Source organism: Marmota flaviventris, chromosome 2, assembly GCF_047511675.1.
Source record: "Marmota flaviventris isolate mMarFla1 chromosome 2, mMarFla1.hap1, whole genome shotgun sequence".
In the NCBI taxonomy this organism is placed as follows: domain Eukaryota; kingdom Metazoa; phylum Chordata; class Mammalia; order Rodentia; family Sciuridae; genus Marmota; species Marmota flaviventris.
In genome coordinates, this window is record NC_092499.1 from 119556350 (window position 1) to 119570224 (window position 13875).

The 13875-nt window shown below is 53.2% G+C and overlaps 1 protein-coding gene across 4 annotated transcripts in view; it reads left to right on the forward strand.

Moving 5' to 3' along the window:
• Clk3 (CDC like kinase 3) overlaps positions 1 to 13875 on the forward strand; it is a 78085-nt gene that overhangs the window by 63547 nt on the left and 663 nt on the right. For 2 of the 4 annotated variants that reach the window (XM_027923640.2, XM_071608463.1), the window contains exons 10-20: positions 3642 to 3793; positions 4471 to 4687; positions 6790 to 6886; positions 7164 to 7230; positions 9620 to 9736; positions 10465 to 10631; positions 11789 to 11883; positions 11973 to 12102; positions 12337 to 12419; positions 12942 to 13021; positions 13326 to 13416. In XM_027923640.2, coding sequence (XP_027779441.2) covers positions 3642 to 3793; positions 4471 to 4687; positions 6790 to 6886; positions 7164 to 7230; positions 9620 to 9736; positions 10465 to 10631; positions 11789 to 11883; positions 11973 to 12102; positions 12337 to 12419; positions 12942 to 13021; positions 13326 to 13416 — 1296 coding nt within the window. Of the gene's footprint in view, positions 1 to 19; positions 118 to 144; positions 168 to 3641; positions 3794 to 4470; positions 4688 to 6789; positions 6887 to 7163; positions 7231 to 9619; positions 9737 to 10464; positions 10632 to 11788; positions 11884 to 11972; positions 12103 to 12336; positions 12420 to 12941; positions 13022 to 13325; positions 13417 to 13875 lie in introns of those variants that run through there. The other 2 variants (XM_027923666.2, XM_027923659.2) reach the window with 2 other exon arrangements.

A 13875-nucleotide genomic window follows, 5' to 3' on the forward strand; every position in this document is an offset into this window, starting at 1 on the left:
GGCTGCGTCACGCGGGATTGGGGGGCGGGGCCGCCACGGGCGGAGGCCGGAGCCGGAAGCGGAAGAGGCGCTCGGAGCGGGCAGTGGGGCCTAGCCGCAGCCCGAGCCTGGGAGACGGTGAGTGTGGGCCGGGGCCGGCGGCGGCGGCGGCGGCGGCGGCGGCTGGGGTGCGTCGGCTGGGCGGGCAGGCTGGTGTGGGTACCCGTGCTGTCGGTTCAGTCTCGGTCTACACCGTTTCTTTCTCCTCATCGGCTCACCTCAGGCCGCGGCCCCGACCTCTCACCCCTGACCCGCCGCTTCTCTCCCGGAGGGCGGCCACTGCAGACCCCAACTTCTGGATCCCGCGGTGTTGGAGGCGGAGCCCAAGCGGCCTCTGAGGCCCCTGCGAGGATCTGGTTTCTGCCCTACGTCTGCCCGTCGGATGAGTTCGGGGTCCGACCTAGCATAGCCTGAAAGGGCTTCGGGACCGCTTCCCTACTCCCGACTCGAGGCTTAGTCCGCAGGCTCTTCTTCCCCGCGCCGCCTGGAGTTTGATTCTAGCCCAGGCTGGCCGCCTCAGCCCGCCGGGTCTTCCTTCCGTACCACTAGTGGCGGTTACCCGGGACCGGGCGAAGGAAGGGATGTGATCGAGGGCCTCGGGTCCCATCGTGTTTTGTTGTTATGATGGAGCCGCTTCAGCCCAGGAAGCAGGCCAGGCCAACTTGACTGTACAAATGCCCAGGCTACTCCTCGGTCCGGCCGGGAGTCTATGCTCCAGTTCCGGGTGCGGGTGCCCTGATGTGGAGCCGGGGTGGGAATTGCTTGAGCCAGGCCCCTGTCAAGGCGGAGTTGGCGGCCTTCCAGCTTCCCTCCTCCGTGCCCTTGAAAAGGAGGAGCGTTTCACCCGGCGGCGGCCGCGGCTTCCGAGGTGGCAGGTTTGAGGTTGCAGTGGTGGGGCAGTGCCAGCCAAAAATAACCATGGGGCACTGGGGTGGCGTGAATCCGGGAGGGCAGCCGCTGACCTGGCTGGCTGTTCTTGTCAGCCCAGTTCTTTGGCCAGGAAAAGCAAAGGAGAAGCCGACTAGGCCTGTGCTCAGAGAAAAGCTGGCATCCTTGTCTTGGTTTCCTTCTCATTGCTTTTTCATTGTGCAGAGCCTCCCGATGCACAGTTGTGTCCCTTAGCTTCTTGAAACTACCTGCTTGCTGAGGTCTCAGACAATCAGTGACAGTTGGTGAGAAAAGGGATCTGCTAAAGCCCTGGCTGAGAGGATGAGGAGAAGCACCTGGTGTTTCTGTATTTCACCTGCCTCCAATGTTATAGGAGAGATTGTCTTCTCTATTATTGCTTTATGTGTGGTACTTTATGGCTCTCATACTTGCACTTCCTTTGCCAGGCTGGTAGGTGTTGTCTTATTTTCCAGGCATAAAAGTGTGTTATCTTTATTTTCCCAGGCCTAAAGTGACTTGTCTAAGGTCACAAGGCCAGTAAGTAAGTGGCAGCACTGGGATTTAGTCAGGGTTTTCTGCCAGAGGTCTCTTCTCTCAGATCCCTTGAAGAAGAGGCTTATAAAATGTCCTTAAGACATTTAATAGGGCTGGGGCTGTAGCTCAGTGGCAAAGCACTTGCCTAGCATGTGTGAGGCATTGGGTTCGATCCTCAGCACCACATAAAAATTAACAAATAAAAGCATTCTGTCCATCTACAATACAAAAAAAAAAAAATTAAAAAAAAGACATTTAATAGCACTGAAGGGTTATATGGAACCTTTTTAGTGTTAATGAAAAGTGCCTTTAGTACCTCTTGTGGGCCCAAGGTATTTGACTTATAAGAAAGACTTATTTAAGAGATTACTGTTTCTTTGTTGTAAGAGGAAGCTAAAGATCAGGTAGTTTTAACAACTTACCCAAAGGCAAACAGCTGGCAGTGGCATTGTCACAATTCAGACTGACATCTGACTCCCCCTCTACGACTTTCCATTCATGTAAACATGTGTGGACATAAGAAACTTTTAGGTCCTGGAATGAAGGGATGTGGATTAGACCATATCCACATCCAGATTTGGTGCTTTGTCTGCTCAGTGAGGTTGGACAGGATTACACTTGCCTTGTGGGAAGGAGTGTGCCCTGACCAGTGGAGCGTCTTCTGGGTTAATTAGTGGAGTGAAATAAGGCTTTCAGTCCATAGCTTGGGCACCTGACCCAGGGTAATTGCAGAAAAACAGTGAGACATTAGTCAGATCATCATCAGAACAACAAATATAAGTTCTGTCACTGAGTTTACATAGTGTTTATCTCCAAGGATTGCTAGAGACCAGGCTTTCAGGTGTGTTGAAGGGGGTGTTGCTACTGGGGAGACTGAGGGCATTGCCTTTCTTAGGACCATGGAAAAGCTTCCAGGGGCAGTGGCAGGTATGCCACATCATCCTGCTTATCCTCGGGGAACTGTTTCATCCTGATAGACTGCACTGGAGAGATGTGGTAGCCTTGGTGGATTTGTCCAAAATGTGCTTGGTTGGGCAAGCCCAGGACTGCCCAGGATGGGAGACTGGCTATGGCCAAGTAGATGCTTGGAAAGAGGCTGTCCAAATTTCTTGCCTAGCCGTCCTGTGGAAGTAACGTCAGAAGCTGGGATGCAGGTGGAACAGGGAGCTGGCCTCACATATCCACCTTTCTCAGCTGATGGCTGATCCAGCTTGACAGTTTCCTTTGGTGGATATAAGTTGCCACTGGACAGGAATATTGAGGTGGGGCCCAGCCTATCTGTGTAGACAGGCTTGCCAGCCAGCTAGTCCTTTAGCTACTCCTGAGATGGGCATAGAAGAGGTTGCTGGAGCAGGCAAGATAGAAGAGGGGATGGTACCTGTATTGTTAGGGAAACATAAGGCACCTTGGCATGGCACTGCAGGTGGTCTGGGGGTGGTAAATGGACCCCAGGCAAGCAACTTAGGCACTCTGGGATCCTGACATCCTGCTGCTGCTGAGACCTAGTGTGGGCCAAAAAGGGTTGAACAGGTCCACGTCCACATCCACATCCACTTGGCTAGACCCTCGTATAAGCTAGGGAGTGCCGGTGAGCCACTGTGTGCCTCTTTTTCCAAGGGCTTGTTTTCTCATTTCTGCTGTGGCTCCTGGTGCTGACTTGTTTTACTGCCTTGAATGAGTCCAGTTTAGGGCCTCAGCCAGGTAACTTTGAGCCTCTCAAACCAGGCTTTGGCTCTTTGCTCTGTGTGTTGGCTCTATGCCAGCTGCCCTTTGGCCTCAGGCTTTCCAAAGCATTCAAGTCATGGAACCTCACAGGCAGAAGGGAATTGAGTACAGGAGTCTCCCTTTTTTCCCCCTACCTTGGCATCCCTGTGGTAGTGCTCACCATCTTTACCCTGTATTCCCACCTTGGCCCACCCATTTCCCTGAGTGCTTGGGCCTCAGGCCATGCCAGGGAGGCAGCTGTTTATTTGTTCACTGTCAGAGAAGGGAGTTACCCATTGTCTGCTGTTTGGCCAGTGTGACCTCAGAGTTCTTCTTCACTTCATAAACCCCTGGGAGGGGCTGCCCCCAAACATAACAATGGGCCTCTTCTTCAGGAGCATCTGGTGTGCCCCACGCCACCCTGTGGCTGGAGGCAGCAGGCTGTGTGTTGAGCAGGGCTCTTTCTCACTGCCTAGATGCATCACTGTAAGCGATACCGCTCCCCTGAGCCAGACCCATACCTGAGCTACCGCTGGAAGAGGAGGCGGTCTTACAGTCGGGAACATGAAGGGAGACTACGTTACCCAGCCCGAAGGGAACCTCCACCCCGAAGATCTCGATCCAGAAGGTGAGTGGGAGCTGGGTAGGAAAGAGGGACTCCTTTTAGCTGGGCAAGGAAGATTGTCTGGAGGCTTTGGCAGCCCCAGTCTCTCCGAGATGACTCTACTTCTGCCCAGCTCTCCTTCCCCCCATCCCTGCCCTAACCCCTCTGGGCTCCTTGTCTAATCTCAACCGGCATTTTCTGGCCTTAAGTAGCAGCCTTCCTTGCCACCCTTTCTTTGTCCTGGAGTGTCTCTTTCTCTTCTCCCTGTACATTCTTCATTTTCTAAGCCAGTGTCTCCCCTGCCAACCTCCTGAGCCTTCCTCATTAGGAATTAGGAACATAGTCTCAGTCTAGGAAAGATTGGTCCCTGATCCTGTCTCAGGCCCCAGACCAAAATTATAGTCATAGCAAGCTATAGGTAACTTCAGAGTGTTTTGCCCTCCACATGTTCACCTTCCCCTGTCCTCTGCCTTCTGTGGCACTGGAGGGATGCTGTCATTAGCCATGGTTCTGGGGGGTGAGCTTGGTATTTTCACACCTTCCCCTCCCCTGCTCACTTCCCCTCAGTCTGTATGCCTCTCCAACAAGCTTTCCCTGACAGCTCTTTTTAGGGACCCACAGGCCTCTTACCTGCTAACAGGGACCTGGCTAGTGGGAGCAAGCGCCACACTTGACTGGTATCCCCATCCCCCTCTTGTCAGCCACGACCGCCTGCCCTACCAGAGGAGATACCGGGAGCGCCGAGACAGCGATACATACCGGTGTGAAGAGCGGAGCCCATCCTTTGGGGAGGACTGCTATGGATCTTCACGTTCTCGCCATCGTCGGCGGTCACGGGACAGGGGGCCATACCGGACCCGAAAGCATGCCCATCACTGCCACAAACGCCGCACCAGGTCTTGTAGCAGCGCCTCCTCGGTGAGTGGTGGCCAGAGTGTGCTGGCTGGGGCCAAAGGCCTCATCTCTTTTTAGCCTCTCTCAGGCTGGCTGGTCTGGGTGAGTACTGCCAGCCCTGCGCGCTGCTGTGCGTGCATGTGTGTGTGTATGTGTTGTCTGGTCCAGGTGCAGGGCTGAGTAGGGACCTTGGCCCTCTGTCTTCTGGCCCATTGCCAGGGGCAGCTATAGGGCTTTGGCTCCAGCTCTGGCTGGTCCCAGCCTGTCTGTGTCTACACACTACTCCAGACCTAGGCCACATGGTGCAAGTGGCCAGGGACACTTCTCAGGGACCCCAGTAGGTTGTCAATATGTGACCTTGGGCTACATGACCTGGTCCTTCCTACCAGAGATCACCCTCGATGTAGCTGAGTGCTCTGACATGTGGACTGCACCCACCTCTGCAGTCTCATTTCCACACTCCTCCCCAGAGGCCCTGAGGCCACAGTGCCCCCATGGAGAGGATGTCAATCAGCTCTGACTTTTTTCTTTCTTATGGTGCTACTGGGACTTGAACCCAGGGCCTCACACACGCTGTACAAGTGCTCTACCACTGAACTACATCTCCATCCCACCCATCCACCTTTTTTTTTTTTTTTTGGTATGGTAATTACTGTGTTGCCTAGGCTGGTCTTTGAACTCCTGAGCTCAAGCCATCCTCCCGCCTCAGCTGTGACTACAGGTGTGCGTCACCATATATGGTCAGACAGCTCAGATTGGGAGCTTCCCTTTTGACTTCAGCCAGGCCCTCTTCAGCCTCACTTCTTTGCAGGAGGAACAGTCACAGGAGGGACAGCTGTCTGTATGATGGGACTTTGGAAGAAATGGCAAAGAGGTCCACAGCCCAGGCAGCTCAAGGCCTTACCCTGTTGCAGGCCAAATACTAAGAACAGGGCTGGCCAGTGTTCTGATGTGGAGGGTGGTACAGATCTCGGCTGAGACCAGGAGCCCATACTCCACTCAGTCCCCTGGGAAGAAAGCCAGTGTTTGTTCTGAGGTTATGTGCTGTTTTCTCTTCTCCACATCCCTCTTCCCTGCCTCCCTTCTGCCGTCCATAAGGCTCCTGAGGATCAGTGGAGGGGCCAGGCATCTTCTCTGCCCAGCTCTCTCTGTGACTTCTTTGAGCGGCCATGGGTTGATGGTTGACTCTGCGTGCAAATCCGTCGTGGCCATGTGGCCTCTGTACAGTGCCACATGCTGCCACAGAATGGCAGTGCAAGTCTGTGGCTCTGCTTCTTCTCTTTTGGTGCCCTCTGTGGTTGTAAGGCTTGGGATGGGCCTGGCCTGTGAGCAGCACAGGTGCCAAGGCCAGGGCAGGAGCTGACTTGGGGCCTGTGTAGGCCAATCGTTGTAGGAGGACTGGAGGTCAGCCATCCCAGAAGATCCCAGGTTCCTTTCCTGCTTGAGACTGGTGGCAGGAGGACTGCTAATGGAAGGCTGTCTCTGGTAGTGTGGTTACTTCTGGCCAAGGGTGCCGTCTGGGGGCAGGTAGCAGCTTGGCTCTGTGTGGCAGCTGTCAGGCATGTGCAAAGAAGGCTGTGTGGGTGAAGGAGGCAGGCAAGGACAGGCTGGACATTCTGCAGCTGAAGCCAGGGTAGCCCTCCCACCAGTCCAGTTGGTCAGACCCAGGCTGGGCCAGCTGCCTTCTTGTGCTGTTTCTCACTGTGTCTTTAGCTCTGGCTAAAGGCACCATGGGAGGGCCAGGGAGGGGGAAGACTCTGAAGAAGAGGGAGTCAGGGCTGAGGCTGTCCTTAGGGCCCGGCCCCTTGGCGGCAGAGGCTGGACATCTTTCTGAGCGTTTGTGGCGCTCCTCTTATAGATAATGTCCGAGTTTCTTTACATACCTGTAGCTGTTTTTACTTTTCTGTTTTTGAAGTCAGTTTGTGTCTTGACGTGTCCCTTGCAATATCCCTATCGTTATATATGCTGTGTGCCTTATGAAATGCTGGGATCTGGAAAATCCAACCAACCAACCCACCGGCTCCTCACCGTCTCCACCTCTGCCTTTGACTGACACTTCAATCTGTCAATCGGAACCGCCTACCATGCGATTGGTCGGATGGCGTTTCGGGGGGCGGTGCATGCAGAGAAGCCAACAGAGCAGTAAGCGCAGCAGCCGGAGTGTGGAAGATGACAAGGAGGGCCACCTGGTGTGCCGGATCGGCGATTGGCTCCAAGAGCGATGTACAGCCACCTTTCGTAAAACTTTACCTCTCTACTTTCTACCCCCCTTGTTAGACGAGACCTCTCCTGCCTGGAGGGGCCTCTAGTGCGCGTGGCGCCTTAGTGGGGCCACAGTAATTGCCTGAATGACACAGACACTAGACAACTTCCGTTTTTAAGAGAGTAGCAGTGAGAAAGAAACCTCTTTTGTTTTTGAGAATTTGAATGCTGTGAACTTGCAGGAGCCGCCGACCTCCTGCCCTTCGGACTCTCATGCCCCACTTCTTTTCTCTTGTAGATGAGATCGTGGGGAACCTAGGTGAAGGCACCTTTGGCAAGGTGGTGGAGTGCTTGGACCATGCCAGGTGAGTGAGCTGGGGCAGCACAGCTGGCTCCAGATGTCATCCTAGGAAGAGTTAGCTTGAGGCTCTCAGGAGTGATGGCTCTCAGAGTTTTGAGAATACTCTTTGGTGGGATTCTGATCTGTACATGTTGGAGTTTTGCTGACCTCCTGAAATAAGGGAGAAATCTTGAGGTTCAGCAGGCATGTGATGTCCCTGCCCAAGAACTGCTCGATAAATGGCTTTGCCCCAGTTCTTCAGGGCTATGATGGTAGATATCAGAGCAGAGCTGAGGTTCTGGCTCCTCTGAGGCCTGGAGCTGCTTCCTGTGAACTCATTCAGGTTCTTGACCTGGCAGGGGTTTGGGAATATTGCTAAGTCCAGCCCAGAATTGACAGCCGCCTACCCTAGTCTGTTTGAAAGGCTGTGCAAATCCTGGTTGAGAGAAATAAGACTCTGGACTTTTACCAAGCAGGTCACTGCCTTTCCCAGTGTGGCTAGAGTCTCATAGAGTCCTGCTGAGTGTCAAGGAGAGTGGGATGGGTATACTTATATATATTGTGCTGCTGGGAGGACTCTGCTCCCTCCCAGGCCTAAGAGTGTAACACCTTTGTCCTCTACCATTCCTCAAGACTAGAGGAGTAGTTTCCTGTGTAGCTCTGGGTTGGGGAGGCTACCCCCTGGAAACCCGTTGCCTCCCTGCCTTACTAGGTCTCTGAACAGTAACCTTAGCCATGAACTGCTGGTGCCTCATTTGAACTATGAGCCATGTCAGTCACTCTTTTAAAGAATGCTGCACAGGGTTGCATATCTCAGCTATTAAGGCAGATCTGGGAACCCTGTGCTTCCACATTAAAAGGGTTGCTCAGCTGCGTACAATGGTGCATGCCTGTAATCCCAGCAGCTTGGGAGGCTGAGGCGGGAGGATCGTGAATTCAGAGAAAGCCTCAGCAACAATGAGGCACTAAGCAATTCAGTGAGACCCTGTCTCTACATAAAATACAAAATTAGGCTGGGGATGTTGCTCAGTGGTCAAGTGCCCCTGAGTTCAATCCCTGGTACACCACCCCACCCTGCCCCGAAAAAAAGGGCTGCTCAGTGCTGGGGTGTAGCTTAGTGTTTGAGCACTTGACTAGCTTGTGCGAGGTCCAGCACTGAAAAAAAAATAAATCTCTAGCACTGAAAATAAAAGAGGACTGCTTACAAAGGATAGTTAGACCCAGGAAGCAGCCATTTCTATGGGCATGAGGTAAAGCAGTGATATGACTGAGAGGAAACTTCCTTTTTCTCCCAGTTCCCATTTAAACATGCATGAATCCAGTGTGACCCAAGAGGTTAGGGTGGGGATCAGTGAGTGTAAGGATAGGACAGATTCAAGAATTGTGACACATAAGGGCAGCTGAGCTCTCTGGGCTGTGCCACTCTGAGGGAAAATGAGCCTCTGAAGTCGTTAAGGAGAAGACATAGGACCCAGAGATCCTTCAGGGGACCTTAAAGGGAGGCAAGCCTGGCAAAGTGATTTTGTGGACGCTCAATGAGAGGAAAGCCTCATCCTCAGAGCCAGTAGGCCTGGTGGGGGCTTCTCTAAAAGCCTTATACTCCCTTTGTTCAGGATTGAAGTGCCATGGCAGGATCTTGTGCTGGGAGGCTGGGGTAGTTGCCTTTGTTCTGAGGTCCTGAAGGTCTGAGGAGAACAAAGTAGGGTATTCTCTAAAAGGTGCCTTTGCCTTTGGGCCTGTGGACCTATCTATACCTAGGCACCAGGAAGTCAAGAACATTGATGGAGGCCTCAGAAGATACCCTTGTGGGTCAGGGCCAATTCATTGTCAAGTCACCACTGGGCATCTGAACATTAGCTGTCCTTGACAGGTCCTCAAGAGGTTTTCTTCTCTCTTCGCATCTGCAAATGGCATACTGAGGTGGGCAGAGCAAGGATTGTTTAGATCCTTCTTGGACACCTAATAAGAGTTCCTGGTACTCTTCAGTTATTGGTAAATGCTGTGGCTAATAGGCAGGCAGGGAGGAGGGCCTGGGAAGGTATGTACCCTGGCCTCCTGGAACCCTTGCCCCCAGAGGCTCTTTGGCTTGTAGATGTGCTTAGGTCAAGAGGTATAGTAGGGAGGGCTCTGAGTGGGACAGCCTGGCCTGCAGCTTATTTCACTGTCTGGGCTCTGAGAACCTAAAAGCCTGAGATCAGCATGGAGCCTGATAGATCTAACTCAGATGTTAGGCAAAGTTGCTATTAGGTGACAGATCTGGTAATGCATCGTGCAGGCTGGGCCTCAAGTGTCTATTCTCTTCAGGCAAGCTATTCATGGAGCCTGTTTGTTGGGAGTTGCTAGGTTAGGGTGGAGGGTGAAAGAGGGGCTGGGCAGCCACTGATGAGAACTTATGCTTCCTTCCTGTGTGCCAGAGGGAAGTCTCAGGTTGCCTTGAAGATCATCCGCAACGTGGGCAAGTACCGGGAGGCTGCCCGGCTAGAAATCAATGTTCTCAAGAAAATCAAGGAGAAGGACAAAGAGAACAAGTTGTGAGTGTCTGCAGTATTTGGGAGGGAAGCCTTCAGGGGACAGAGTTTGCTCCAGCCCCAACTGCTTGGGGTTTCACTGTGTCTTGTCACCTCTTTGGCACTGTGCCTTGTCAGCACACTCCAGAGTGAGTCTTACCTAAACAGCTGTTGGACTTTAGTCCAGGCTTCACACCAGCCAGCTTTGTGTTCTGAGGCAAGCCCCAGCCTTGCATTTGTGAATTGGAGACTTTGCTGGTTGCAAAACTGGGGACCTCACATAGTAGGAGATCTCCAGAGGAGAGCCTTCCTTTAGCAGATAGACACTCACTGAGCACATATGTCCTCCCCCCCCTAGCATGGTGCCTAGCCAAGCTTGGACAGAGGGCCAAGTCCACACAGGCCCTCAGGAAGCTCAGTAGCAAGGGGGTGTCCTTTGGTATATGGTAGGCTGCCACTACTACACCTCACCCTCAGCAACTCTGAGGCAGGGCTTCTCTCATCCTGTAAGTGAATGAGCTCAGACCAGAGCCCTGGCCCTCTGTGCAGCAGGAAGTTCAGTCTTGCCCAGAGTTCATCTGGGTGATGGATGGCCAGTGGGGAGATGTGCTCTGGCTCTGCTCTCTTCACATGTATCTGCATTGTGGTGTACAACCCAGTGGCCTACAAGTGGGTGGGGGCTGTCTTCATCTGAGGAGCAGTGAGGCAGCCCCCAGCACAGAGCCTGAGCCCCACCCATCCTTCTCCCCCAGCCTGTGCGTCTTGATGTCTGACTGGTTCAACTTCCACGGTCACATGTGCATCGCCTTTGAGCTCCTGGGCAAGAACACCTTTGAGTTCCTGAAGGAGAATAATTTCCAGCCTTACCCCTTACCACATGTCCGACACATGGCCTACCAGCTCTGCCACGCCCTTAGATGTAAGTGTCCACCCTCAGATGGAGCATGGGATGGCTACACTCCTGCAGCAAAGTCACCTGGTTATTCTTGACTGCCCCCATTCACTCCAGAGCATTGCTAATCATTGTGTTGGGCCTAAGAGACCCCCAGGGGCCCTAGTGAAAGGTCTTCTATCTTTAGGTAGGAACCTTAGTGTTAGGGTGGAAAGGCTAGTCTCTCCCCCTCCTCCAGGGACCTCTTGGGCTAGGCTCTGCCCCCAGGTGCTCAGGAAGAAAACAGGGAAGGGCTGCTTTAGATTTGGCCCAGGAGCCAATCCTGCCACCCATGTTCATGCATAGGAGAAAAGGTAGAAACTAGACCTGATAGACTCCTCTACCTCTGTCTAACCATCTGCCTGCCAGCTTTGAAGAACATATTTGGTGGTGCAAGTGTTCAGCACCATCAGATTTGTGACAGTTATAGTAGAACATAAAGGACTCTTACATAAAGCAATAAGATATAGATCGAGGATGTGTGGGGTCTGGATGGGTAGCAGGAAGAGGGACAATCAAGCACAAGGGGAACAGCTCAGCAGAGGCCTAGTGCAGCATGCTTGAGACTCACTCCAGTGGAGAGAGGGCTTATATTGGGAAATGGTGGGTCACAGAGTTGTGAGGGTCTTATATGCCAGATGTGATTGAGTGTGAAGCCACTGTTGGTGGGCTGAAGGCAAAAGGCTTCCCTGCTTAGGGCTGGCTTCATGTGTGAGTGATCCTGTGGTCAGTTACACTTCAGTTTTGAGCAAGGGGCCTGTGTTTTCATTTCACAACAGACCCTGCAAATTACACAGGGAGTGTTGGGGAGGGGAAGCCACCTGAGGCTGTTTGCTGTGCCTTTGGTGAAAGACTGGAAAGGAGGCCTGGTCTTTGCAAAGGAGAGGAGGAAGGAGGTTTGGGGGATGGAAAACCTGCCCTTCCCTGTCCTCCTTCTAAAGGCAAACCCTCAGAGTCTCAGGTAGAGCTCTTGAGAGGGATGCCAGTGGGGAGATAAGATCAGGTCCAGCTCTCTGCTGAGGATGGGTATGCACAGCTCTGGCAGTTGCTGGCTTTGGAGGAGTCTAGGCTAGAGCTGGTGGGAGAGCCAGAGGGGAAGACAAGGGCCTCAGGGTTTGCTTCTCCCTCTTCCCCTGCTTCTCTAGTTCTACATGAGAACCAGCTGACCCACACAGACTTGAAGCCAGAGAACATCCTGTTTGTGAATTCTGAGTTTGAAACCCTCTACAATGAGCACAAGGTAAAAGCATTGTTGGGGCATGGGTGTGGCACTCTGGGGCTGGTTTACCACCTGGTAGACTGACCTGGCTGGCCTACCTTGTCTTTCAGAGCTGTGAGGAAAAGTCAGTGAAGAACACCAGCATTCGAGTGGCTGACTTTGGCAGTGCCACCTTTGACCATGAGCATCACACAACCATTGTGGCCACCCGTCACTATCGCCCGCCTGAGGTGATTCTTGGTGAGTCAGCCTTGTTACACCTGGCAGTTAACCCTGGGTGGGCATAGAGGTGGTGGCATGCCTGTTAGTCTGCCACCAGGGTTGGCAGTGTCACAAGACAGGTTGACTTGGCCTTGTAGGAATAGCCTTAGAGTGGGCCTTGTACATTTGGACAAGAGTCCCTTCAGCCAGAGTGGCAGTAACCCATGACCTCTAGGCTAAGTCTCACAGCTTCTTACTCATTTTGGCTTGCAGAGCTGGGCTGGGCACAGCCCTGTGATGTTTGGAGCATCGGCTGCATTCTCTTCGAGTACTACCGGGGCTTCACACTCTTCCAGGTACACTATTTGAGCTGAGTGCTGCAGGGCCCTGGGGTGGGAAGCCCTGAGTGGCTGAGGGGGACAGGTGTCTTCCACCCCCCCACCAGTCATGTGAGATCCAGACTGTTCAGAATTGTGGATGCTCAGGAAAAGGCAGAGATTGGCACACAGTTGGAACACTCAGGAAAGAGCTTTCTGCTAGGACAGAAGACATGGGTGGGTGGGAGAAGCGAGTTGTAGGCAAGGGGGCACAGCATGAGTGCAGGCTTGAGAATGGATCGGGATTGGGCACCCAAACTGAGGAGAGTGAAAAACCAGAGTGTTGTGTAGTCAAGGCCTAGTGCAGCATGCTGAGACTTACTCCAGTGGACAAGTTCACCTGCAGAGCTGCCTCCACATCAGAGGTTGGGAGGTTCCATTGGTAGATGTGCATTTCCTGGGCAGGGAGGCTACTTGCCCATCTCTGCTCACTCTTTGTACTCCCTGAAGGGGCTGAGGCTGGGACTGACCCCTACTTGCTCTGTCCCTGGCCTTCTCTAGACCCATGAAAACCGAGAGCATTTGGTGATGATGGAGAAAATCCTAGGGCCCATCCCATCACACATGATCCACCGTACCAGGTAAGGAGCCCTGGTGGTTCTCTCAGGGCAGTGGAGGGCCTTTTCCTGGCTGTGAGTTAGCAGGGCACTTGAGATATGTACAGTCTTTTTTGGACATTACATGGCCCTCCAGGCTCCTAACAGTGTTCCTCATGTGTCCCTCCAACTGAATTGGCACAACTGCAGCCCAGACTTTCCTGCCCTGCTGGGTCAGGACTGTTGGGTCCTGCCCTGCTGACCCAGACTGCTTCTACCTTGGGTTCAGCCAGGAGCTGCCATTCCCCATCTCCCACCACTCTTAAATTCCCTCTCCCTTAATTTTTAGAAAGCAGAAATATTTCTACAAAGGGGGCCTGGTTTGGGATGAGAACAGCTCTGATGGCCGGTATGTGAAGGAGAACTGCAAACCTTTGAAGGTCAGTTTCTGGCTTCCCCCAGCTCAACTCATGCCAAGGAGACCCCAGGCACCAGACAAACAGCAGAGACAGAACGGGCAGCTAAAGGCTGCCTCCTCGTTCCGGCTCTGTGGGAGACAGCACCCAAGACTGCTGGGTGTTGGCAGTGAGGCTTCCTGCAAGCTGCCCCAGAGGGGCCCTTAGCCCTCCCCCTTCCCCACAGGGTGGCTATGAATATAATTGGGGAACACCAGAAGAGCCAGATGTCAGAGACCCTGCTGCTTCCTGACCCTCCCTCTCATCTCAATTTTGGGAAGAACTAGGCAGGACTGAGGCAAGGGGGAGGGAAGATGTAAACATGGCCAGGAAGTCTGTCAACTGCATCTGGTGCCTGGACAAGTGAATTTTGCAGAGGTGATTTCTACCCACCTGTCAGGACTTTGCATGTGGGGTAGAGGCACCAACCCAGCAAGACACCCA